Source organism: Neoarius graeffei, chromosome 26 (assembly GCF_027579695.1).
Source record: "Neoarius graeffei isolate fNeoGra1 chromosome 26, fNeoGra1.pri, whole genome shotgun sequence".
Taxonomy (NCBI): Eukaryota; Metazoa; Chordata; class Actinopteri; order Siluriformes; family Ariidae; genus Neoarius; species Neoarius graeffei.
This window is the reverse complement of record NC_083594.1, coordinates 5283039-5310450: the sequence shown is the minus strand read 5'-3', so window position 1 is coordinate 5310450 and position 27412 is coordinate 5283039. Positions and strand designations below refer to the sequence as shown.

At 39.3% G+C, this 27412-nt stretch overlaps 1 protein-coding gene across 1 annotated transcript in view; it reads right to left on the bottom strand.

Annotated features, from left to right (window-relative positions):
• epha8 (eph receptor A8) overlaps positions 1-27412 on the bottom strand; it is a 112510-nt gene that overhangs the window by 13912 nt on the left and 71186 nt on the right. Inside the window, exons 3-13 of the mRNA XM_060910470.1 lie at positions 22980-23135; positions 22535-22714; positions 22253-22429; positions 21799-21923; positions 20852-21014; positions 19115-19211; positions 9478-9545; positions 9201-9326; positions 6427-6612; positions 5735-5796; positions 2347-2556 (exon numbers count right to left, since the gene is read on the bottom strand). Coding sequence (XP_060766453.1) covers positions 2347-2556; positions 5735-5796; positions 6427-6612; positions 9201-9326; positions 9478-9545; positions 19115-19211; positions 20852-21014; positions 21799-21923; positions 22253-22429; positions 22535-22714; positions 22980-23135 — 1550 coding nt within the window. The remainder of the gene's footprint in view (positions 1-2346; positions 2557-5734; positions 5797-6426; positions 6613-9200; positions 9327-9477; positions 9546-19114; positions 19212-20851; positions 21015-21798; positions 21924-22252; positions 22430-22534; positions 22715-22979; positions 23136-27412) is intronic.

Sequence of the window (27412 nt, the reverse complement as noted above, 5' to 3'; positions counted from 1 at the left end):
TGGTTATAATATACAGGGCCAAATTCATACTTCGGAAGCCATTCAAGTTCACAACATTTGTCATTCACGTTTTCTGAACCAGTCAGGGCGCGAGACTATCTTGCACGTTTGAATCAGTTTCTAAAGCGTCTTTCATCGTGACACGGCGACACGACACGAGGATTTTGAAAGTGGTTTACAAAATTTTATTGGAACTTCTTTACAAAAGCCATTTTGTTGACAAAATTTGCTAATTTTTGTAACCATAACCAAGCAACGAACTAGCCAATAGCATTTCAGAAATACGGTCCCGTGTTAAGGAAAAAAACCCTCCTTGATTGACCAATCAGAACTGAGTAATTTGGCCCTGTGTATTATAATTTATGAAAACACATCACACATTATATTCATTATAGCTATTTTTAAGTCAGTCAAGTAAGTCTTGTTTGTAACACATTATAACACCAGTATCAAAAAAAAGAGCTGATCTTTGTATCATAAGCATCATAAGATCTGATTTTTTTTCTTGAATAAGTGAATGGTGTCTTTGGTATTGGTGATATAATGTGTTATAACCTTAATTATTCTATCCACATTCACTGGATATGAGTAATTGCGCGCTCTGATTGGCTACTCTACTACTAGGATATCAGCTCATATACTGTGAGGAGAGAAAAACTAAAGAATGGAGCGTATTGCTGAACCAACCGAGGATGACATAAAAACTACTCAAAAACAAAATAAAAAATAAATAAATAAATAAATAAATAAATAAATAAAGGAACAAAATATGGAATGAAAGTATTTGATGGTAAACGTATCTTTTTAAAAAAAAAATTCAAGAATTATTATTATTTTTACATTTTTCACAAATTGCTCCTGTCATTTTGGCGGTTTGTTTACATTCTTCATTTTTAAGCATTAAAATTCGTTGAGTTTTTTTTAGACTGGTTCAGAAAGTCAAAGAAGTTTGAAAATTACAAAACTGAAATGTCCAAGGAAGAATTAAATAAATTCTAAATTCTATACCTCAACAGCAAGATGGCACTTTCTACAAAAAAATACAACACTAACATCAATTTGTGCAGCCGTCGATAGGTTTTTAAGAAGTCCGACGAAGAGGAAATGATTTTGTCGGACATTTTGTGTAAAGTTTTTATTTATCGAATTTGCAAAAAATACAAATAACAATGCTCTGTTTCTCAAAATCCAGTGACTGTGGATAGAATAAAACAGTTATTCCACTCAATCTTGTCGTATCTGACTTATAAGCTCATGTTTAGCTCGATTTCGTGGATTTTGTGGATTTCATGGTTGTGTAACTGTTAAAGGAGAACTGAAGGCAAATTTTTTATTATCAAAATTCTATTTCTCATTTTATTAAATATAGGAATGCATTTTTGATAACTATTCTGTCACTGCTATAGCAAGTTATGCGTGTATGAAATACGCTATGTAATATATCAGTCCATGTGTCAAAGCAATGGCCGTAAACGATATTCGTTGAGACCTGTGCGTGACATCGTAGGACGGAAGTAAAACATACAGCGGAAATCAAAGTGACCGACATCTGCCAACGTTGTCAAAAGACGCACGCGCTCTCTTTCGAATGCTGATGTAATCAAGCCGGAAGTTTTGTTTGTTTTGATAGCAATCAGGAAAGTTTGAAAAAAGTAGGCAGTAATCGTTATTTAAACTCATTTTTGTGCAATACTTCGTTTGGAAAACGGTTTTCAAAATGGCGGCACGGACACCTGGCTGACACGTCACGTTTCGAAGCCTCGCACAAGTCTCGTGAAGATCGCACGGATAAGCGACGCCTGCCGTGGACCAAACGAACTACATTCAACACGGCTAAAAACCGAATAGGCCGATAAGTATAACTTTAATTGCAATTAGTTGCCAATACGAATCGCGATATCAGGTTACTAAAACCGAAAATGTAATTCAATAACACGTTAATTAAGAAATAAAGCAAGTTTAAAATTGACTTCAATTCTCCTTTAAATGTAAAGTACACTTAAATTGACTGTTTAAAATCCGTTTATAAACTCATTATAAACATTGTGATAATCTGTAATGCCTTTTCTTGTTAAATAATTATAAAAATGTCTATAATGCTTTATGAATGTGCTCACAGGCCATTGTACATACAATATAATGTACAATAATAGAAAGTGTGACCATAATAATAATAATAATAATAATAATAATATCTGATTTAACCTGGTTATTGTCTTTTATTCCTGTATTATAATGTGTCATGCATGTAAATATAAGCTATTACCAGTGGTACTTATAACGTTGCATGACACACTGATTATCCCACGCTATAAATATCCTCGTCTTCATTCTGATGTAACTCACGGTGGTTGTGTACGCTGCATCTGGGTCGTCCTCCAGCACCCGCGACAGGCCAAAGTCTGAAACCTTGCAGACCAGATTGCTGTTGACCAGGATGTTCCTCGCAGCCAGGTCCCGGTGGATGTAACCGAGATCCGACAGATACGTCATGCCGGCCGCGATGCCTCGGAGGATTCCGACCAGCTGAATGATGGTGAACTGACCGTCGTGTCTCTGTTAGGACAGATATATCAAGGTGTCATGGAAACACCACTCCTGGTCCTATTTCCTCACCTTCCTCACCTTGTGTGTGTAATTATTAGTCCTGTCATGTTGCACCATCTTCCGCACCATGTCGCTTGTGTGTCCTGGATTTTCTGGATTCCCAGTTTCCGAGTTTTTCCAGCATCTCAGCGTGTGTTCTAGTGTTTGGAAATGCTTATCATGTTTATCAGGATCCTGTCGGTATCCTGACCCATGCTGTGGAATGCTGCAGGCATCAAATTCAAACTTCGCTTATATTTCCAAAAAGCAATTCAGTTGGTCAGTAAAACTAATGAAAATCTTTTCTTTGTACTGTTCTCAGTTAAATAAACGTTCATGTGAACGAACAGATCACGGATTTTTTTTGGAAGAATATCCCAACTTTTCTGGAAACGAGGTTCTTATTAAACTCAGTAAATAGAATTGTCTACATTTACAAATTTAATTTATGGTAATAACATGGACATTACATCAATATGTAACAGTTATACAAGGCCATAATCACAGCGTCTAGTATCGTTTTGGTGAAATATACAGTACTGTACAAAAGTCTTGGCACCCTATTTTTTTTCATACAAACTTTGTTATAGATTTCTATTTGATGACTTGTACATTATCGAGTCAAAACACTACAGAAACATTTTAGAGTTCGAAATGTTTTTTTTTTTTCCAGCATGAAAGTAATGTTACAGGGAAAAAAAGTTTGTAATATATCTGAGCAGCGTATTCCATAAGAGAACACTTTTCAGATTATAAAAGAAAACATAATGAAGGCTACTGGAAAATTTTTGGTGTAAAATGAAGTGTGACAAAGTGTCCAGAAGAACTGGGGCTGGTTCTGTAAGATGCTCAGTAAAACCTACAGCTCATTTCCGCACAAAACTGCACTCACTGGACCTGAGACTACTATTTTTTTTTTTAAAGCAAAGGGTCGTCTCACACCAAATACTGACTTTGTTTCATTCATTATGGCTGACTGATTACTGTTTAAAGTATATTTTTAATTATGGAAACATTTCATTTCATTATTTTTAAGCCATTTTTGGTCGACAGCATTTCTTTACATGTGTCTAAGACTTCTGTACAGCAGTGTATACTTCTGTTTTCTTAATGTAGGCATATCAGGCGAAAATTCAAATTCAATCCAAACTGCTCTCATTGAATTCAGAACTGAATGCAGAACAACAGACTTTTACAGAATTAAAATATGTTTATCCGTTCTTGAGATATTACAAATCAAAGATTGAAAAAACAGCTTAATTTGTAGAAAACTGCTGTAATATTCTGTATGAGGATCACATGGTCCAAAATGGGCCTCATTAACCAATGAGATCAAATGTTTTTTCTTAATAACTTTTTTATTTTTCAAGATATTTACATGGAAATTGGCAGGCACATAGATGGTTGTATACTGAATACAAAATTTGAAAAATTAGTTAAAACCAATTTTGCAAAGTAGTATTTAATTAGTATTAATTATGCTAATTAGGTAAAAAAAGTTAAATCTGTAAACTCAATAAAAAAGTAATAAAATATTATTTCTAATCCCCTCTTTGTGCTCTGTAAGCCTTTGTATTTCTCAGTCAGGCCTACTAGTGTTTATATGAAATATATATATGTGTGTGTTATTTCCCAGCTGGGATGTCCGTATGGTGAAATACCGTGACCGAGGTCTTGAAAGTACTGAGCGAGGCCCTCTGGGCCGAGGTCAGTATTCAGGGCCGAGGTCACTGTATTTCACCATACGGACCGACCTTAAGCTGGTAAATAATATATTTATTTTTTTCTTTACCAAATTCTAACAGAAAACGAGAGCGCCCGAAAGGGAAAACCGAGCTGAACTGCCATTTTGAATCCTCATTCACGGCTGTAATGCAAATGGCTTCCTCCTCGGTATACAAGTGCACTTCCATGGCAGGAAAAAAACTACATTTTGCCGCCTATGTAGTCCCCTATTTATACAAATAGGAGTCATTCAGGATTCAGCCGTGTTTTTGCTTGGCGTTAGGAACAGTTACAGGTTTTTAGCCTTCTCCTGAAATGTTTTATTTTATTTCTTGTTCCTCAGGGTAGTAAAACTCACTTTTGCTGTGAACACTGTCGTCATCACATGCTGTAAAATTAATGCTATTTTCCTGAGAAATGCTGGCAAAAATGTATAAGATTTTTGATAAAAATCTTATAAATAAATCTTATTAAAAAAAGATAAATGTTGACAAAAATTGCTACTCTGTTTGTTGTTGTTGTGAACGAGTGAGTCACCAGAGGTCCGTAACCGGGGTCCGTAACCAGGGTCCGTAACCGGGGTCCGTACCATAGGATACTGACCCGCTCGCCAGCCAATCCGAGCGCAGGATTTGGACCGCGAAAAAAATAAAAATGATTATTTCGAGTAATATTCACAGCTTTCAAGGCGAACCTCGAAAAAACTGTGATCCACATCCAATAAACAATTCACATTAACTGAACTGAAATTGACACTTGCGTTTCTGACTTCTGTATTTTTTTTAAATCTCATTCCGACCACTAAGATCTCAATATTTTTCATCAAAACAACTAGTTATATTCTAAAATGGTTATTTATTTCCATGAATCAGTTCAATTTGAAAAAATAAGTAGGCAAAGCTATGAAAACTCACTTCAAATTCTCCCGTGAATCATAACATCAAAACTAGCAGAGGGAAATTTTTTCTGAATCCTTCATCAGAAACAGTGAAAGCGAGAGAACATCCCTATAAAAGTGATTTGATTGATACTAATGAGTAATCCAGTCAGAAACTGATCAGAAGAGAGAGAGAGAGAGAGAGAGAGAGAGAGAGAGAGAGAGAGACTGACCACTTTCCCATGACACAAAAAGAAAAGCACCGGCAGTTTCCTGACATTCTGCGAGCAGAGTTTTGACTCTGTTGTACTGACTTCAACCTGCCGTTCCTCCCAAAGTACTGAACAGATCGTAATGAGATACATTTCTTTGGAAATCAGAGTTTATAAGCTTTTTAATGATCATATTCACGATAGAAAATATTCAGGAGTTAAGCAATGACTGATTTGGAAACTTAGATGAGCATCTGCATGGGGAATTTTCACAGCACAGCCAGTGAGAGTCTGATATTCCTACATTAAAGTAGGGACATTAAAGTTTACGCACCTTTAAGAATGAATCCAGAGAGCCGTTCTCCATGTATTCGGTAATGATCATGACAGGTTTACCTGGGAAGGATAGATAGATAGATAGATAGATAGATAGATAGATAGATAGATAGATAGATAGATAGACAGATAGATAGATAGATAGATAGATATTGTTGTTCATTTATTTTTTATTGAGAAATTTGATAATATTTGCACTTTGAATGTGTTTACTTTCCATATCTAGCCTCATTTACAGGCTGTGTATGTTCATAAGTTTACGTTAAACCTACATAAGCTCTTCCTCAGGCTCTTAAACACTCCTGTTATCCACTGTGAGGTGAACCTGAACTGACACCTCAATCAGGTGATTTACATACGAACGTCATCGTTATGACTGACACGTCATGACTCCAACGCCAAGAAAATGACTGATTAAGCTATAAGAGCTTATATACTTAGACAGTGCAGGGTTTATGTAGCCTTATGAACACAGATCTTAGTTATAACCAGATTGGTTTTGTCTTAAAGACTCTTTTCTACCCATCTGAATGGACAATAGTCGGAGTTTGCTGTGTGTGATTCCATAATTAAGATGCTGTAAAAGTTGTACAGTTGAGTGATAAAATGTCCTGAAGATTATAACACAAGTCAAGTTAAAAGTTCTTTTGTTTTTTTTAAATGACTCGCATGTCTTGTGAGAAAGCTTACTTCGTGTCACCACTCCTTCCAGATGGATGACATTGGGATGGTCGAACTGGGCCATGATGCTGGCTTCGCTCAGGAAATCGCGCCTCTGTTTCTCAGTGTAGCCGACCTTCAGAGTCTTCAGGGCCACGGGGACGTCCCGCTTCCCAGGCAGCCTCATACGGCCGTAACACACTTCCCCAAACTCTCCTGTAGCACGCAGAGTTACACTGCTCTACTTTCATTCCAGACATTTATAACATTACAGGATATAATGTGGATATATATATATATATCTATATATATATCACAGGTGGCTTCTCCAGTGAGGAGAGGGAGGAAGATCCTCCTTAAAAATTCTAAGAATAAAAAGTTGAAATTGTCTTGACCAATTTAATGAATTGCTGTCCTTGAATATTACTATTTTACTGCCAAATACGACATGTACATTATATTCGTTTCTCTGGGTGAAATTACATTAGCACCCCCTATCGCTCGCTATTAGAAATTACTGCACGGAGGATCTTCCTCCCTTCGGCTCCCATTCACTCCGATTCAAACAGTCTCCGGCACTGGCGGCTCGTGGTTAACATAGACTTCAATGAGAGAGAGGAGGAAAATCCTCCTCTAAGAGGGTGGGACTAGCTAAGAGATCTGACAAGTGCTACAAAATATCAACCAATAGGCTGCAGCCCTAGTTGCGCAATGAACCAATAAGTAGAGGCCTTAGCTGCCTGGGGGGAGGGGTTATCTTATCAAACTTAACTTCTAGATCCGGTGACTCGGGCACTTCGGCAGTCAGAGTGAGAACGGCGAGGTGGAAGTGGATTGACTATGTTATAGATATTCTACGAATAAAGTAATGGAAACAGAGGACGTGGTGAATGTTTTGCTTGCAAAACCCTTCCATGGGCTGAGCTACAAACATGGCCGCCAGGTTTGCTTCATTAAATACGGAAGATTTTGAGAGAATTTTGAAAGAGAAAGATGTGTTGAACACCTGAAAGTAATGTGTACAGCAGCTATAAAAAGTGTACACACCCCGTTAAAATGATAGGTTTTTCAACTATTATCAACTCAACCCGTGCGTGTAACTATAGCCGGTCCAGCAGGTGCGGTCGCATTGGGGCCCGTGACCTTCAACCAAGCATTCCTTCCTCCCTCACTTTTACAAAAGCCAGCCGCTACTGATATATATATATATATATATATATATATATATATATATATATATATATATATATATATATAGTCCCTGCATAAAAGTGGAGCTCCTGATGAGTTAATGAGCAAAATATTTCCAAGGGCACAAAGTCAGCCTGAATAGAATAATAATATTACAGCAGACGCCAGAAACAGCAGGGTCCAAAACTCAGGATCGTTCTCAAGAGATAAACTAAAGAGTTTATTTCATTAATTATGAATATCTAATAAATTTTATTAAGTTATTGTGGTTATATTTTTGTTAGTAAAAATAAAAAGACCTTTAGAGTTTACTTATTTATTTATTTATTTATTTATTTATTTATCTTCCTTTCAGTACTGTCACGTCTGCACAGTTTTTATATTCATTCATCTCAATTCTTGTTTTTAGTCCAATTAATGCACATTCACCTGGACAAAGCACACACACACACACACACACACACACACACACACACACACATTTTATTGTTATATTTTTACCTTTATATTCGGTTTGTTCTTGAATATATTTTTCATTCTACTTTATGCTGTACAGTGGGGTTTTTCCCACATGTCTGATAACCTGCTGCTGTAACATAACAATTTCCCACCTTGGGCTGAATAAAGTAACTCTATCTATCTATCTATCTATCTATCTATCTATCTATCTATCTATCTATCTATCTATCTATCTATCTATCTATCTATCTGTCTGTCTATCTGTCTGTCTGTCTGTCTGTCTGTCTGTCTATCTATCTAAAAAACAGTAGTGAAAACAGTAGTGACAGTCGTGTATAATGGGTGCCGAAGTGGCACAACGAAAAGTGAAGAAAAAAAACAGAAAAAGAAAGAAATTCTATTGAACGGATAACAATATGAAAAAAGAAAACAGTGGAAAATGTAAAAAAAATCATCCCGTTTAGAAAGAGAGATGTAAACAGATATAACTATACTTCTTTCATTATTAATATCTTAAACTATTTGAGCATTTTTAAGATCTTTTAATAATAAGATAACACTGGTGAAAGCTAAAACACCAAATAAATAAATAAATAAATAAACACACAGACAGACAGAGATAGATAGATAGATAGATAGATAGATAGATAGATAGATAGATAGATAGATAGATAGATGTCTCATAATCATAAATGCATTTATTTATTTATTTATTTTATTTTGCCCCAAGGGTATGTAAAATTTTGCATTATGCCATGGAAAAGGAAATTAATTTCCATATTTTTTAATTTAATACTTCAGGGACTTCTCAAACAGCTCAAATGTCACTATTTGTCTGTATTTTAAATAAAATACAATTAAATAAGAAATTTTAACTGAGTAAAAGTATTCGTTTTTGCTCAAAGATTTTTGGACCTTTCGGACCCGTACTTCCTGTCCGCCTGAACGTACTGAACCCTGTCACAGGGAACAGGGTTATTAGGAGCGAAACATCTTTGAAGAGTCCATATGATCTGTTTCGTAATGTCTCTGATTAGCACATTAACATTCACCTCACACTCAGTCGACTGAAAAAAACAAAACAAAACAGTAATCCAAATGTCTTAAATCTCAGTATGCATTTCCTGTCACAAGGCTGCACAATCCAAACATACCTGAACCAATAATCTTCTCAATTTTGATCCGGGAAGCTTCAATTTCTCTGGCGAACTCATGGACAGCCTGGCATGGGTCCTCGTATGTGTGGGGATCAATATAAAATCTGGCTTCTGGAAATGATACTAGAATAAACAGAATTAGCATTTGGTCACATATTGCAGGATGAAAGAGGTTTTCAATCACAGTAATAATCACTGGAGCACCCAGGGAGCAGCCGGGGCTGGATATTGGCTTCACAGCCAAAATTTACTGAAATCTTATTTATTTATTTACCATGGCCATTCTGGTAATGCATCTTTTCCTCGTCTGAATCCTGGAAAGCCTTGCTGTAGCCACAGTGTCTGGAGAAAAAGTGAAGAAGACATTTGAGAATACAGGACATGGGCATAAATTCTTATAACGTGAAAAGATACCCTTACATATCCTCGACCACACCCTCCTGTCTGTCATTCTGTCATGTGTTTCACACTGTGATACGTTTATGTCATATGGAAATGAAATATCTTTACCCACTCTTGCGTTAGTTTGCATTATTTGGCCTATAAACTGATCGTTAGATGTACTTTAAGTCCATGTGAACTCAATAGCATGAGAGCAAAGTCTGGCAAAATCTGGAAAACAGCATATGGAATAAGAATTATCATTATTACTACGTCTAAACTATTTATCATTAAGTTAATATTCAATAAATTGTCTTAGTCGAAGATTGTTGGGACAAAATAACAAGATATTAACTCGAAGTTATTATCTCATTATTAAGTTGAGACAATAATGAGATATTAAGTAGAATAGAAATAGCAACATAATGAATTGAAATGCTGAGATAAGATCTCGAAATAAGGCACAATTTCTTCAAAAAAAAAAAGATGGTGTTATATCTCGAAACAATGAGATAAGAAATATCTTAATCATCTTAAATATCTTATGAAATAATGAGAATGAGATAATAAGAAGATATTAAAGGTGCTGACTGCAAAGTCATCTGAAATTTTAAATTTTTTTTTATCCTTGACGTGCAAGTGACGTCAAAGCAAAATAGAAACCCGGATGTCGGCCATGTTGGTGGAGATAAATACAAATGCAGGGTCAAGCGACATTCCATACAAAGCATAGTCACACGTGTCCAACTCTCTTTGTTTTTCCACTGCTTTAAGTGTTCTTTTAGCTCTGCCATATCTTTGTGCCGTATATGGTTGTGGTCACAACAGTACTCGTGACCGTGGCACGTTCCGATTTTTTATAATTCCGTCCGTGATTCGGAAAGAGGGTGAGGAAACTCTGAGGCTCAGTACGGAGAGGAGACGAGCACGGCTGAACAACATCGGCAGGGCTGATCTAACAGAGGCTCAAACCAAAACAGCTCGTGTTTGCAGTGATCATTTTATCTCAGGTGAGATTCAAAAGCTTTCTTGATAATATCATGGAACAATTTTATTTCGTGTTGCTAGAATTTTGGTATAGAATGAGCGTTCTCTTGTCGCGCTTCACTCGGTCGTTGTTATAATTTTAACGTGTATTACCATTTCGCTTCTAGGAGTGCCAGCAACATTATATGATAGAAATAATCCAGACTGGGCGCCCACTCAGAAAATGGGCTGTGTTTCGGCCAAGGTCAGACTTGATTATTCGGCAGCCGAACAACACCAAAGAGCTCAAAGGAGGAGGAAGGCAACTGAATTTGTGGAAGCTGCATGCAGTAGCTCGCCCATGGAGTTCCAAGACATCCAAGACACCATGGTTGAAGCTGAGAAATTAATACCAGGTCAGTTAATTTTGACTGAAACAAAGTAATATTATTTCAAAACTTCCATAAATTTAAGATTTCCAAATTGATCTGGGTACTCAATGGTCAGTAGAAGCATCTTATCCTCAGAAAAATCCAACTTTTTAAAATAATATGGGTCAAAACCACACATATCTATCTTCTCTTTGTATCGAATCTTCGCTCAACCATTCAAATTGTGGTAATACTGAGAAAATTCAGCATTGTTTACAGACACGCTTTCAGTGGCTGCCATCCTGGTTGCTTTGTATATCCACCATCATGGCGGATGCTCATGACGTAGCACATTTTGATCACGTGGTTGCAAGTCATCCGTTGTGCACGGCATTTTCCTCTGTCTCACAAGAATGAGGTGTGATCATTTTGATGTCCTGAGAGTCGCTTTTCTACATTTTGGGATTGTTTTCCTCCCTCTTTGACCATGAGTTGGCCTAGTGGTTAGCGTGTCCACCTCTTGATCGGGAGATCGCGAGTTCTACTCACAGTCGGGTCATACCAAAGCCCATCATTAAAATGGTACCTACTGCTGTCTGGCAAGGCACGCTGCAATACAGATGCGAGTGGGGAGTCAAACTCTTGGAGTTACCAGAGGACACGCCCCCCACTGTAACCCTAGCTATGTAATAGACAAAAGGCCAAGGACTATGGAAACAAAGATCAGCGTCACGCTATGTGCCACATGGCATGGGAAGGACTTTGATTTGATTCCTCCCTCTTGAGGTAAACAGTATGGCGCTGTGGAAACAGCTGGACGCTATGTCACTAATTAGCATAAGTATGGAACCGCGTCACACCAAGAAAACATCGTGACTCTGCATCGACCTCGGAGAGTTTTGAGTCGCAGGGATGTAACTTGTGGTTGACATTCGCGAATAGATCCGTGAAACAAAAGACGAATATTTATATCTGACGAGTCATGGAATCCACGGACACGTGTCGGCCGAAACAAATCCGAGAAAATCGCAAAAGAAGCTTTTTTTTTTTTGAAAAAAATGCTTCTTTTGTGATTTTCTCGGATTCGTTTTGGCCAACATGTGTCCGTGGATTCCATGACTCGTCACATATCTTTTCTTCATTACTGCTTTTGTGTACTCGTTTCTTTCTCTGTAAGATCAAAACATTTGGTGTAGAACTCCTTACTCGCTACTGTGGAGTCGAGCCCATGGGTTCTAAGGCTAAGATAGCTAAGCGCTAGCTAGAATGATTTAGTTATCTGTCCAGAAAAATAACACGTCATCTAAGCTTGCTGTATCTTGCAGTTGCACTCACTAGGCAGGATTTCCTTTTCTTTTCTGTTGGCGGGAGAGTGGAGCCCACCATGTTCATCTATGCTGACTTGTTTTGGTTAAAAGTAGATCAAACACGCTCCATGGTGGTCATGTTTTTTTAGATTGTTGCTCGCTTGCTTTAGCGATCTTCAGAATCGTAAAATGTGGGACGCTTTTTATCTCAGCAAAACATGTACACACAGGATACACAGTGTGTGTGTGGAGCAAGGAAACATCTCGAAACTCCAACAGCAATAGAAATTGAACATTTTACCAACTTTGCAATCAGAATCTTTAACTAAAAATTGTGAGTAATGAAGTAGGAATAATAAAGTAACATGTCTCGACATGCTGAGAATATGAAGGAGGAATAATTACATAATATAATGAAATAACAAGAAAAAAATGCAGCAATAAAGCTTCTTCCCCCAAGCCATCAGACTCCTGAACTTTAAATAATCCCCTACTATACCATTCCCTCTGGACAAGAACCTCACTATGCGGACGATGTGCAATATCCTACGTGCGGCTATAAATCCTTTATTGTGCAATATATTTAATAAATGTAGCATAGTTAGTTTATTCTATTCTATAGAATATAATTTTATTTAAGTATTTTTTAGTATCTAATTGTAAATTATAACTATTGCATGGATTATGTGCAATAGTTATATAGTGGTGCTTGAAAGTTTGTGAACCCTTTAGAATTGTCTATATTTCTGCATAAATATGACCTAAAACATCATCAGATTTTCACACAAGTCCTAAAAGTAGATTAAGAGAACCCAGTTAAACAAATAAGACAGAAATATTATACTGGGTCATTTATTTATTGAGGAAAATGATCCAATATTACATATCTGTGAGTGGCAAAAGTATGTGAACCTTTGCTTTCAGTATCTGGTGTGACCCCCTTGTGCAGCAATAACTGCAACTAAACGTTTGCGGTAACTGTTGATCAGTCCTGCACACCGGCTTGGAGGAATTTTAGCCCATTCCTCCGTACAGAACAGCTTCAACTCTGGGATGTTGGTGGGTTTCCTCACATGAACTGCTCGCTTCAGGTCTTTCCACAACATTTCCATTGGATTAAGGTCAGGACTTTGACTTGGCCATTCCAAAACATTAACTTTATTCTTCTTTAACCATTCTTTGGTAGAACGACTTGTGTGCTTAGGGTCGTTGTCTTGCTGCATGACCCACCTTCTCTTGAGATTCAGTTCATGGACAGATGTCCTGACATTTTCCTTTAGAATTTGCTGGTATAATTCAGAATTCATTGTTCCATCAATGATGGCAAGCCGTCCTGGCCCAGATGCAGCAAAACAGACCCAAACCATGATACTACCACCACCATGTTTCACAGATGGGATAAGGTTCTTATGCTGGAATGCAGTGTTTTCCTTTCTCCAAACATAATGCTTCTCATTTAAACCAAAAAGTTCTATTTTCGTCTCATCCGTCCACAAAACATTTTTCCAATAGCCTTCTGGCTTGTCCACATGATCTTTAGCAAACTGCAGACAAGCAGCAATGTTCTTTTTGGAGAGCAGTGGCTTTCTCCTTGCAACCCTGCCATGCACAACATTGTTGTTCAGTGTTCTCCTGATGGTGGACTCATGAACATTAACATTAGCCAATGTGAGAGAGGTCTTCAGTTGCTTAGAAGTTACCCTGGGGTCCTTTGTGACCTTGCCGACTATTACACGCCTTGCTCTTGGAGTGATCTTTGTTGGTCGACCACTCCTGGGGAGGGTAACAATGGTCTTGAATTTCCTCCATTTGTACACAATCTGTCTGACTGTGGATTGGTGGAGTCCAAACTCTTTAGAGATGGTTTTGTAACCTTTTCCAGCCTGATGAGCATCAGCAACGCTTTTTCTGAGGTTCTTAGAAATCTCCTTTGTTTGTGCCATGATACACTTCCACAAACATGTGTTGTGAAGATCAGACTTTGATAGATCCCTGTTCTTTAAATAAAACAGGGTGCCCACTCACACCTGATTGTCATCCCATTGATTGAAAACACATGACTCTAATTTCACCTTCAAATTAACTGCTAATCCTAGAGGTTCGCATACTTTTGCCACTCACTGATATGTAATATTGGATCATTTTCCTCAATAAATAAATGAACAGGTATAATATTTTTGTCTCATTTGTTTAACTGGGTTCTCTTTATCTACTTTTAGGACTTGTGTGAAAATCTGATGATGTTTTAGGTCATATCTATGCAGAAACATAGAAAATTCTAAAGGGTTCACAAACTTTCAAGCACCACTGTATGTGGCAGTTATATTAAAGTAAGCCAGTGGAAAGAAATTTCGTTCAAATGTGCATTCTAAATGTACAGGTAAATGACAATAAATCTATCTATCTATCTATCTATCTATCTATCTATCTATCTATCTATCTATCTATCTATCTATCTATCTATCTATCTATCTATCTATCTATCTATCTATCTATCTATCACAAAATACCTGAAAAATAAAAAAGAACTTTCAAAATATCTTGAAATAATTGAAGAGTTTGGTTCCAAAATGCGATAAACGCCAAATTTGAAAAATTGAAATTACCACCACCAAACCATCAGCAATTATGATATCTTACTCGTACCATATTCAGTTTTCGCCAAAACGTGATATCTACCATTGATTTACACACTGCATTATGGCCTTTCATTCCAAAACACAACAAGCGGCATCACTGATTTTTCTTAAAACCAGACATATCCATTTGGCCAATCAGAGGACGCTGTTGGCGTGAAGATGGCTGCGCCCATGAAGTAGGAAATCGCTTTGGCACTTCTCGCATTTATTGGACAATTTCATGCTGAATTATGAATAATTTTGATGGAACGGAGGAGGCCGTGATGGTTTCACCAGTGGGGAAGAAACGTAGGCCGTCAAAAGCAAATCATAATCGAGAACACATTAAGAAAATGTGGCATTCAGGAGCCGGGAAAATACCAGACGTTGTGTGCACGCATAAAGCATGTACATGTGTGTTTTGCCATGCTGATAAACTCACACCGGCTGACATTGGCCATTTTTCAGGATGCTAAAGTACATTATATATCCAATTTCAGATATATCTGTCATGAAAGAACACAGTTAAATGCACTTTAAATAGAAAGGGATATGTAGTATTTTTTGGGAAAATGCCATGGCATGGATATGTAGGGACTTGAGAAAAAAAATTACTTGGTTCAGTTAAAAGTTAGTTCTGGATTTCAGTTTTGAAGTTTATTATCATTAAGGAGTTAGTCAATACATTTTAAAACAGGATACAGTGGTTTTCCTTTTATCACTTCCCGTAATCAGGAAAAGTGATTTTTCTCGAAATAATGGAATTGGATGTATAGCATTTGGGAACCAAACTCTTCATTTATTAGTTATTGATGGTTATTATAATGACAATATTTTGAAATTTCAGGATATCAACTAAAATTTATATGATGTTCAGTCAGAATAATGATTTGGATGGAAATTAATCAGGGCTTTGAACCGGAATTTTTTTCCTGTTGGTTCGTTCCGAACAGAAACGGAATTTTAACGTTTCCGGTTTTGGGTTCCACCATTAAATAGACGTTCCCGAACCGGTTAGAACAAAAAAATTTCGTTCCCGGAACGGTTAATTACGTTCCCTGTCAGCTGTTTAACAAATGGCTATAAAATTATGTCTCTGTCTCATCCAGCTTAAGCCAAATGTAGGCTAATTCTATTACAACCTTCATTAAATAAGACAAGAAATAATTCAAAACAATTATTATTATTTCAAATGTTGGCGATTTGGATTCTCAGTATGTCTTCCCATCTACACAAACAGAAAAAGTGCCAAAAATGAAAGATAATTCGTTTAGTGTGTTACCAAAGGCTAGTCAGGCCCTATAGAGGGCTACCGCATGACGTCACCGTGCCGCGAGATTTTGTTAAGCGCCATATTGGAAGACCAAGTACACATCTATGCAAGTACATACATTCATAAAACAAACTACACCTGAAATGTAGCCAGGGCCGGTTCTGCCCTAATCTGGACCCGGGTGCAACATCGCGCAACCCCCCCCCAAAAAAACCCACCAGTCTAAATCAGGACAACCATCACATAACTATAACTATAAACATTTTATATCAACTATTTTAACTAAATGGACTATAATCAATAAGCCTGCAGGCAGCCACGGCGGGCTGCCTCAGAAAAGTAACCATTCAATGACAACTGAAAGCCTGCAGCCACGGCGGGCTGCCTCAGAAAAGTAACCATTTGTCCTACCTTAAAACTCATTTTGCATTTTCTGCCTCCTTTTTTGTATTTTCGACCCTCCGTTTATTTTCTTTCCTTTTCTGAAAACCCGATTTGTGTCCAGACATTTTGTTCTGCTATCAACGAACTAACTCGTCAGGTCTCGTGTCTCGAGCCCGCGATGATTCCCGTGGGAAGAGCAACAACTGATATATTTTTACAAACAGCCAATAGGGAGGTTGCATCGTTCAGGCTCTTCTTTGCTCAGACACTCAGTAATGCAATTACTCACTAGCAGTCCACCTTCCCGCGCTCTCCATTCAGTCAGCGAACGTCACACAGGAAGTGAACCCCAGCGGGTCATAGAAACTTGCGCAGGAGAAGAATGACTATTTGTAGGCTACAGAAACTTTGAGGAACGAAATAAAAACCGGTATTAACCGGTTACCATTATTTTTAATAAGCGTTTCTGTTCCGGAACATAAAAAAATAATAAAGTTTCTGGTTTCGTTTCTGTTCCATGTGAAATAGAAAAAGTTCCCGGTTTTCGTTTTCGTTCCTTGAACCGGTTCAAAGCCCTGAAATTAATGAGATATTTCATTTAGAATAATGAAACAAAACGGTATTACATTGAAATAATGAGACAATAATGAGATGTTAGCAAGAAATTAAGTTATCAACTCTAAGTAATGAGATATTAACTAGAAATAATGTGTTATGTGAAATAATGAGATCACTCAGCATAACGACTGAGTTATTATTCCAAAATAATGAGATATTTACAACCCCAATTCCAAAAAAGTTGGGACAAAGTACAAATTGTAAATAAAAACGGAATGCAATAATTTACAAATCTCAAAAACTGATATTGTATTCACAGTAGAACACAGACAACATATCAAATGTCGAAAGTGAGACATTTTGAAATTTCATGCCAAATACTGGCTCATTTGAAATTTCATGACAGCAACACATCTCAAAAAAGTTGGGACAGGGGCAATAAGAGGCTGGAAAAGTTAAAGGTACAAAAAAGGAACAGCTGGAGGAGCAAATTGCAACTCATTAGGTCAATTGGCAATAGGTCATTAACATGACTGGGTATAAAAAGAGCATCTTGGAGTGGCAGCGGCTCTCAGAAGTAAAGATGGGAAGAGGATCACCAATCTCCCTAATTCTGCACCGACAAATAGTGGAACAATATCAGAAAGGAGTTCGACAGTGTAAAACTGCCAAGAGTTTGAACATATCATCATCTACAGTGCATAATATCATCAAAAGATTCAGAGAATCTGGAAGAATCTCTGTGCGTAAGGGTCAAGGCTGGAAAACCATACTGGGTGCCCGTGATCTTCGGGCCCTTAGACGGCACTGCATCACATACAGGCATGCTTCTGTATTGGAAATCACAAAACGGGCTCAGGAATATTTCCAGAGAACATTATCTGTGAACACAATTCACCGTGCCATCCGCCGTTGCCAGCTAAAACTCTATAGTTCAAAGAAGAAGCCGTATCTAAACACGATCCAGAAGCGCAGACGTCTTCTCTGGGCCAAGGCTCATTTAAAATGGACTGTGGCAAAGTGGAAAACTGTTCTGCGGTCAGATGAATCAAAATTTGAAGTTCTTTATGGAAATCAGGGACGCCGTGTCATTCGGACTAAAGAGGAGAAGGACGACCCAAGTTGTTATCAGCGCTCAGTTCAGAAGCCTGCATCTCTGATGGTATGGGGTTGCATTAGTGCGTGTGGCATGGGCAGCTTACACATCTGGAAAGACACCATCAGTGCTGAAAGGTATATCCAGGTTCTAGAGCAACATATGCTCCCATCCAGACGACGTCTCTTTCAGGGAAGACCTTGCATTTTCCAACATGACAATGCCAAACCACATACTGCATCAATTACAGCATCATGGCTGCGTAGAAGAAGGGTCCGGGTACTGAACTGGCCAGCCTGCAGTCCAGATCTTTCACCCATAGAAAACATTTGGCGCATCATAAAACGGAAGATACGACAAAAAAGACCTAAGACAGTTGAGCAACTAGAATCCTACATTAGACAAGAATGGGTTAACATTCCTATCCCTAAACTTGAGCAACTTGTCTCCTCAGTCCCCAGACGTTTACAGACTGTTGTAAGGAGAAAAGGGGATGTCTCACAGTGGGAAACATGGCCTTGTCCCAACTTTTTTGAGATGTGTTGTTGTCATGAAATTTAAAATCACCTAATTTTTCTCTTTAAATGATACATTTTCTCAGTTTAAACATTTGATATGTCATCTATGTTCTATTCTGAATAAAATATGGAATTTTGAAACTTCCACATCATTGCATTCCGTTTTTATTTACAATTTGGACTTTGTCCCAACTTTTTTGGAATCGGGGTTGTAGTTTATTATAATAATAATAATAATAATAATAATAATGTCATACTCGCTTGAAATAGTGAGTTGTTAAGTCTAAATAAGAAAATTGCACTCCAACACTTCATGACTATAGATGGAATCATGCTATTAAACAAATCAACAGATATTCATTTCCTATATCATGTGCTAGTTTAAAAGAAAAACAAACAGAAAAAAGAAAAGGCAGACAATCAAAAGTACTCCTCTTGCCGTTTTCTGCAGATGATAAGAGCCAAAAACGTGATGAGCCCCGAGATCAGCGCCATGGAGATCCAGATAATCGTCACAGTGTTGTAACGTAAGGGGGCTGGAAGATGACGGAAAGGTCATGCAAGTACAGGGATAGAAAAGGAAAGATAAATTCTTATCAGATATACATATATATATGATATGATATGACATGTAAATTATTAGCATATCATTTTTTAAATCAAGTCAACCTCAAACCGTTGTGTGATATTTATCTGTCAATCACTCTTTATCTCACAGTGATGAAACCAGCAACCTCCCGAGAACATAAAACTGAATCAGTGAATCAGATTTGAATGCTGATAATTCTGGATGTTACTCGAATACTGTAATAATATTTGTGATATAATATATACCGGGGCGGCACGGTGGTGTAGTGGTTAGTGCTGTCGCCTCACAGCAAGAAGGTCCGGGTTCGAGCCCCGTGGCCGGCGAGGGCCTTTCTGTGTGGAGTTTGCATGTTCTCCCCGTGTCCGCGTGGGTTTCCTCCGGGTGCTCCGGTTTCCCCCACAGTCCAAAGACATGCAGGTTAGGTTAACTGGTGACTCTAAATTGAGCGTAGGTGTGAATGTGAGTGTGAATGGTTGTCTGTGTCTATGTGTCAGCCCTGTGATGACCTGGCGACTTGTCCAGGGTGTACCCCGCCTTTCGCCCGTAGTCAGCTGGGATAGGCTCCAGCTCGCCTGCGACCCTGTAGAACAGGATAAAGTGGCTAGAGATAATGAGATGAGATGAGATAATATATACCGTACTGTGCAAAAGTCTTAGCCCCCTATTTTTTTCATACAAACTTTGTTATAGATTTCTATCATATGACTTCTATATAATCCATAATCGAGTCAAAACATTACAAAAACATTTTAGCGTATGAAATGTTCTTTTTTTTCCCAGCACAAAATTAAATGTTATAGGGAAAAAAAGGTTTGTAATATGTCTGAGCAGCATATTCCATAAGAGAGCACTTTGCAGATTAATAAAGAAAACATAATGAAGGCTACTGGAAAATTTTTGGTGCAAAATGAAGAAGCGAGTGTGACAAAGTGTCCAGAAGAACTGTGGCTGGTTCTGTAAGATGCTCAGTAAAAACCTACAGCTCATTTCTGCATAAAACTGACCTCACTGGACCTGAGACTACTATTTTTTTTTAAAGGAAAGGGTCGTCTCACACCAAATATTGACTTTGTTTCATTTATTATGGCTCACTGATTACTGCAAAGCAACAACTTTGCAAAACATTCTGGGATCTCTCTTTCCTCCCCGGACTTCCATCGAGCCGACATGAGTATGCACTTTAGTTGAATTTAATAATCTCATCTCATCTCATTATCTCTAGCCGCTTTATCCTTCTACAGGGTCGCAGGCGAGCTGGAGCCTATCCCAGCTGACTACGGGCGAAAGGCGGGGTACACCCTGGACAAGTTGCCAGGTCATCACAGGGCTGACACATAGACACAGACAACCATTCACACTCACATTCACACCTACGCTCAATTTAGAGTCACCAGTTAACCTAACCTGCATGTCTTTGGACTGTGGGGGAAACCGGAGCACCCGGAGGAAACCCACGCGGACACGGGGAGAACATGCAAACTCCGCACAGAAAGGCCCTCGCCGGCCACGGGGCTCGAACCCGGACCTTCTTGCTGTGAGGCAACAGCGCTATCCACTACATCACCGTGCGGCCCATACGATCCTTACCCGCTTTTCCAGTCTGGATCTCTACGTACGGGCTGAAGCGGCCACACCCAGCCGAGGTCCTGGCCCTGATCTGAAAGATGTAGCTGGTGTCAGGTTTAAGCCCAGACACTTTAGCGCTTGTTGTCTTTGACTTCAGGGTGGAATAGCTCTGCTGCTCCTTGTCCTATGGGAAAATTCCAGACAGACTCTTTGAACTTTTCCAGCCTGAACAAGTGACTCATGATGTATGCTGTGATAATTCAGCCTGATCAAACTTATATTGTACTAGTTAAAGGTTTTTAAAGCATGACCCATGATGCTAATGAAGATCCTAGTTAAGACAGGTAGACATCTTTGGTGTACCAAACTCTTCTCACAAGAGCTTTCTTATTTTATAATTTTCCATCTGAGACAACTGTTTATGAATCAGGTCTTTACCTTGAAAAGCACTTCAACCTCATAAGCAATTGCATGTAAATCTCATTTGCTCTCAATGTGGTGCCGATCACTGTTTCCTAATTCCCCCACACAGCTGAGATCCCTCTTGGCCCATTAGGCGGTAAAGCTCCCAACTCGCTCTGCAATTAACGGCTCCCTAGTGCTTGGCATGGCTCATGCTGTTTGCCGTTCATTGTCACTTTTAATAATCAGACTAAATCGTGACAAACCACCACTGGTTAGTAATTTCCATTCAATTAAACAGAGCTGCCATCGAGCCATGGGATTGAATTGCACAATCTGCAGCCAACCTAACCCGTAAACAAACGTGACCCTTCTCTAATGATTCACGCTGGTCATTTGTTTTTTGTGAAGCATTTTTTTGAGCCACATTGTCTTGTTTACATTGCATCTAAAATAACATGAATATCCCTGCTGTCATATTTGTTTAGAAATTAAATACAATACTTGATGCTCTCAATTAATCTCACAACACTAAACACATTTCACGTAAAGGTAAGTTGTCCCACCTTTTCATAATATTTAATATCATACTCCAGGATTACTCCATTGGGCTGCTCAGGTTCATGCCACATGAGGGTGATGCTATTTGTGCTAGCATTCTCTTGACGGATTGCCACCACCTGAGACGGAGCTGGAAACAAAGTCATGATCAAATTTCTTGTCTTTAGAATGTTATTACATGACTGGAATACTTGTGGATAACATTTAATAATCAGTTCACCAAAGTAGCTTTAAGTTCTTTAAGTTAAGGGTTTTTAGCTTTCAAAAGGGTTCTACTGGGAGCACTGTCTGGTAGAGAAACATTGTCATCAGCTTGACAGTAAACCAAGAAGACAACCAGAACTTGCTGACCATTTTCTCAAGACTGTACTTGCTAGTTCAAGCAAGTTCTTCCCAAACCCAAAACTCGAGAGAAACCAAGCTTTGTCGGCTACTCAACATGTAATAAAAGTCTCCTACCTGCCTGATTTGTCGTGATGTTGACTGTGGCATAAGGCATCGGTTCCTTGCTCAAGTGCGTCACCCCGTTCATCACCAGGATGCGGAAGGTGTAGTTAGTGTGGGCCACCAGGTTGACCACATTCACCCATGGCTCGGTCAGTCCCTTCTGCTGGGGGATGAACCTGATTGAGATGACTCCTGTCCGTGACACCACTCCACTTCCACCTAAACCTCCTCCACTCCCAGTTGTTCCTCCACCAGTACTTCCTTGGGCTCCAACAGCAGCTCCTAATATTCCACTGACAGAGGTTCCTCCAATGTTGCAGTTCTCGCATTGCCCTCCATGCTTTACACATTTCTGGCACTGTATGTCATAGGTGATATCCGCACGGCCGCCTGTGTCCAGAGGGGAACCCCATTCCAGATTAACGGTGGTCCCGTTTACAGATGAAATCACATTTACTGGGGCCGAGGGAGGTCCTGTAGGGACACAAGAGTCAGATAGCACTTAATTATGGGTTAACTGCAAGAGGATCAAGGTGGTTGAAGTTATCAGACTTGCAGATCAAAGTGTAATTTTTTTTTAGAATTAGTCTTTTTCCCCCCAAGAAAAGGCCTCGTCTCTTAGCTTTGCTAAGGGATCTAGCTATGCTATATTTTTTTTACTCTTGTGAAGTCTTGGACATTTGGACATAATGTTCCCATTTAAGTCAAATAAACTCAAACAGATTATATTGCAGCATACTTGTGCAAGGGGCACCAGGAGGGTCAGAAGATGCCCGAAAGTAGTTGACATCACAAGGGCAAGTGAGAGCTGCTCTGGTCTCTGAGTGGCTGTGGAGAGGACATTTTCCACAAAGCTGGTCTCCAGCCAAAGGTTTGTAGAAGCCCACTTCACAGGCTGGAAGAACATGAAAAAAGATGAGAAAGGTCAATTTACATCAAGTGAAACATGTGTACACATTCAATCAAGCAAGGGTGATGTGGTTGGATTTACAACTCCACATCCCTGGTTCAATCCTGAGCTTTGGGTTACTGGCTGGTTGGAAGTTTTGTATGTTCTCCTCATGTCTCTGAGGGTTTCCTCTGGGTTCTCTAGTTTCCTCCCTACTCCCAAAACCATATGGGCGAGCCTAGATTGCCCCTTGGTGTAGATAGGTGTGTACGTGATGCCTTACAATAGACTGGTGTCCAATCCAGTATGCATTCCTGCCTCGTTCCCAGTGTTTCCAGGATGTGCTCTGCATTCACCACAGTCTTGACCAGGATAGAGCTTACTAAGCATAAATGACTGAGTGAAAATATAATGAATATATGTAACCCTGTTCCTCAATGAGCCTACACTCTTAAGGGTTCCTTAAGGGTTCTTTTGCATATCTAAAGATTCTAGTTTTCTACATCAGCTCTCCTTGAAATATTTTGCAAAATGAAAACCACTTAAGGAGTTAACCCGGAGGGTGAAACAAACAAACAAAAAAATCTTTAGGGTGCTAGGTGGACCCGTTTGAGATTCCTCATTCTTCTAATTATGCACATTTTTAAATTAGTTTCATGAAAGTTACTGAAAAATCCATGCTAATTACTGAATATAATGTTCAAGATAAGTAACTGTATAAATCTCACAATGTATGATGTGTTAATCCTGAAACTTCTCACATAAAGAAGAAATTATAAATGTGAGACCATGCTGGTTTTGCTCACAGATCATACTGATGTTTGGCTTCAAACTAAAATATTATTGTTGTTTGTTGACCAGGAAGTAAAGAAACTGACCAAAGAATACTTTCAGATATATTCTGCATATAAGCATCACGGCACTGTAGTCAACTCTGAAGTCGAGTGTTTAATGAGAGTGTAGCTGTCGACGGACCAAGCATACTGATAAGAGGAAAGAAGATACATGACTGGAGATACATGAATTAGCAATTTAAGCAATTTCAGGGTCTTTTCTTTCCCCCTCTGGAACAATCCTCTCCCCAGGGAACCTGAAAGAATTCCTGATTGCGATATTTATCCTTGTCTGTTTGCTTCACACATATCATCCCATTAATCCGCACACTATGATGTTTTTCTTCTGTTCTTTTTTTTCCTTGAGTGGGAAAGCAGGCCACGATAAGCATCAAGACTACATGCTCATCAAGTGTGGACCCTTCTCATGGCTTTGAAGTTCTGAAAGATTACCCGTAACTATGCAATCAGCAACACGTATCAACTGGAACACTTGCAAACAGCAATACACTCCTAAACAACCACCATGCAGTGGGTACAGTGTTAGATTCCATCCATCCATCCATCCATCCATTTTCTACACCACTTATCCAGCTGAAGCCAATCCCAGCTGACTTTGGGTGAGAGGCAGAGTTCACCCTGGGCAGGTCTCCAATCTATTGCTGGGTTTCAGTCACATGACTTTTCTTAGCAGTTTTACCGGAAGTGGTGGTCTCAACGGCTGCTGTAGTGCAAACAACTAGTGATAACTTATCAGAGTACGCTCGTAATCTCGAAGCCACTGCTGGCTTTAGATATTCATCTCATTATCTCTAGCCGCTTTATCCTTCTACAGGGTTGCAGGCAAGCTGGAGCCTATCCCAGCTGACTACGGGCGAAAGGCGGGGTACACCCTGGACAAGTCGCCAGGTCATCACAGGGCTGACACATAGACACAGACAACCATTCACACTCACATTCACACCTACGCTCAATTTAGAGTCACCAGTTAACCTAACCTGCATGTCTTTGGACTGTGGGGGAAACCGGAGCACCCGGAGGAAACCCACGCGGACACGGGGAGAACATGCAAACTCCACACAGAAAGGCCCTCGCCGGCCCCGGGGCTCGAACCCAGGACCTTCTTGCTGTGAGGCGACAGCGCTAACCACTACACCACCGTGCCGCCCGGCTTTAGATATATTCAGAAGATTGCTATGTGCAATGGAATCGACCCCTACAGTCTGCATAAGAAAGATTTGTCATACGATCTTGAAAACTACCTTTCAATCGAGTTCCCTGACATCTCAAACTATCTGGTGTTGCAGACGTCCTTCTACACCGCAAAACAGATGAAAGTGTGGAAGAGTATGTAGCTGGGTAAAGGATCTCGCTATCAAGTCGCTGCCCAATGAATCCTGTATTGTTTTTGCCCGTGTAAGTCTGTTTTTTTAAGCTTTTCCTTCACGTCTTTACAATGAAGCGCTGCAAGTTGAAGTGTAAGCAAACAACAGTTGGCTTGATTCTCACTTGTGTTGGCTCTTATCTCTCAGCTAAATCATTCACAAAGATCATCAGAAACCCCTTTAAAGACCTGGATCTTAGTTAAACGAGACGGAGAAGTGATCACGGCGCATTGTAACTGTACGGCTGGGGAAGAATTTTGTTACGACCTTCATGCATATGGACTTTGTGAGGAGTAAACAAAGAAACAGCTGAGGACTTTAACACTTGGTGACGAAAAAAAGTACCGTAAAATAACGACACATAGCAAGAAAAGTACTTGGAAAACACTAAGGACAGAGCTGAGAGGGAAATACAAACCTTTCACCAAGTGATCAAACTTGGTGAAACTGGCAAAGTGGCAAACTCGAGCATGCTTCGACTCGGCTCCCTTCGATTTCAATGAGAGGTTCAAAAGCCACCTTTCTCGACATCTTTTTGTGAAATCCTGTGTTCGTTCACCCTTTTTTATTAGTTCACGGGGAACCCTGAACAAACTTTTATCAGTTTCATGGTTTGATCGATTCAAACAACCTAAAACAACATAAGCGTAAGGCATTTTACATGCGAGCAATGCACCTTCTCCGTACAAACGCTTTGTCAACTGAGCTTTGGTAGACCACCAGGTAAAGTTTTGAATAACTAATGACGCGGATGTGACATCATGTGAAACCCAGCAATTGCAGGACTAAGAAAGACAGACAGCCATTTATACTCACATTTGCACCGATGAGCAATTTAGAGTAGCCACTTGACCTAATTTGTATGCCTTTGGTCTCTGGGAGGAAACCGGAGCACCTGAAGAAAACCCATGCAGACTCAGGGAAAACCTGTAACCTCAACACTGAAAGGCCCTGGCCAACCGGCAGGTTCAAACCCAGAACCTGCTTGCTGTAAGGCAACAGTAGTTATAGTTAGAGTCTGGGGGTGGCTAATCATCCTTTCTTGCAGCTGAATTGACTACTTTCACATTACCCATAATGCTTTGCGCCTTGGGGGGTAATCAGGTGCTATATTTGTTTACTAAGTCAGATAACCTCAGTCATTTCTTCAGATTCACATGGGGGAAAATGACTTTTCCTGATTTAAAGTTTTACAGAATACCTAAAGAAGCTAAGCGTCGAAAAGCGTGGTTAGACAGAATTCGCCGTTAAAATTTAATGCTGGATGGCCACTTTAATCCAGAGGTTATTAGCTCATCCAGCCATAGGTCAGGCCAGATGAGCTTATGCGATCACATGTCGTCCGTCCGTCATCTGTCCTCACCCATCTTAATCGTCAGTCCACAATTTACAAAAATCGCTACTCCTCCTACAGGATTGATGGGATTTCGATCAAACTCTCATCCAATGTTCCCCAAGTGGCTGTGCATAAAAACTGTCAAGATGGTAGTACCGTACCACCAGTCATATTTACAGTTTTATGGGTGTCTGAAATTTTTGGGTGACTCTTCACATTAAACGCTACTCTTCATAAACTGCTGGGATGTTTTCACTGAAACTCACCCAGAAGACTCTAAAGACATATTCCAACAAGAGTTGTTCACCAGGTGGTGCCACCTGCCATGGATGAGGCTACAGAGGGTTCACGTGCAATTTCACGAAAATCATTACTCCTCCTATAGGAGTGATCAGATTTCAAACTCACACACAACAATAGTGGCCGGTATGAGCTACGGCCTCATTGAGGCTATTTTACTCATTTTGTATTAGCATTAAGTCTTTTTTTTTTTAGTTGTCTCTTTTTCTCCCCCATGTTGGAATATTGTTTGGTTTGTCAGCACCTGCCAGTGGAACGTGCCCACTGCAGGGGGGATTTGCATCACTATGAATTTTAATGAATATTTACAGCCATCATGTTTTGACCTTGATATTTCTACTCTTGATATAAATGAATAAATGTGGTGGAAAAGTGTTATTTTTTTCCCCACATACTTGATGTCGACAGCATTAACTATGCATGAAATCT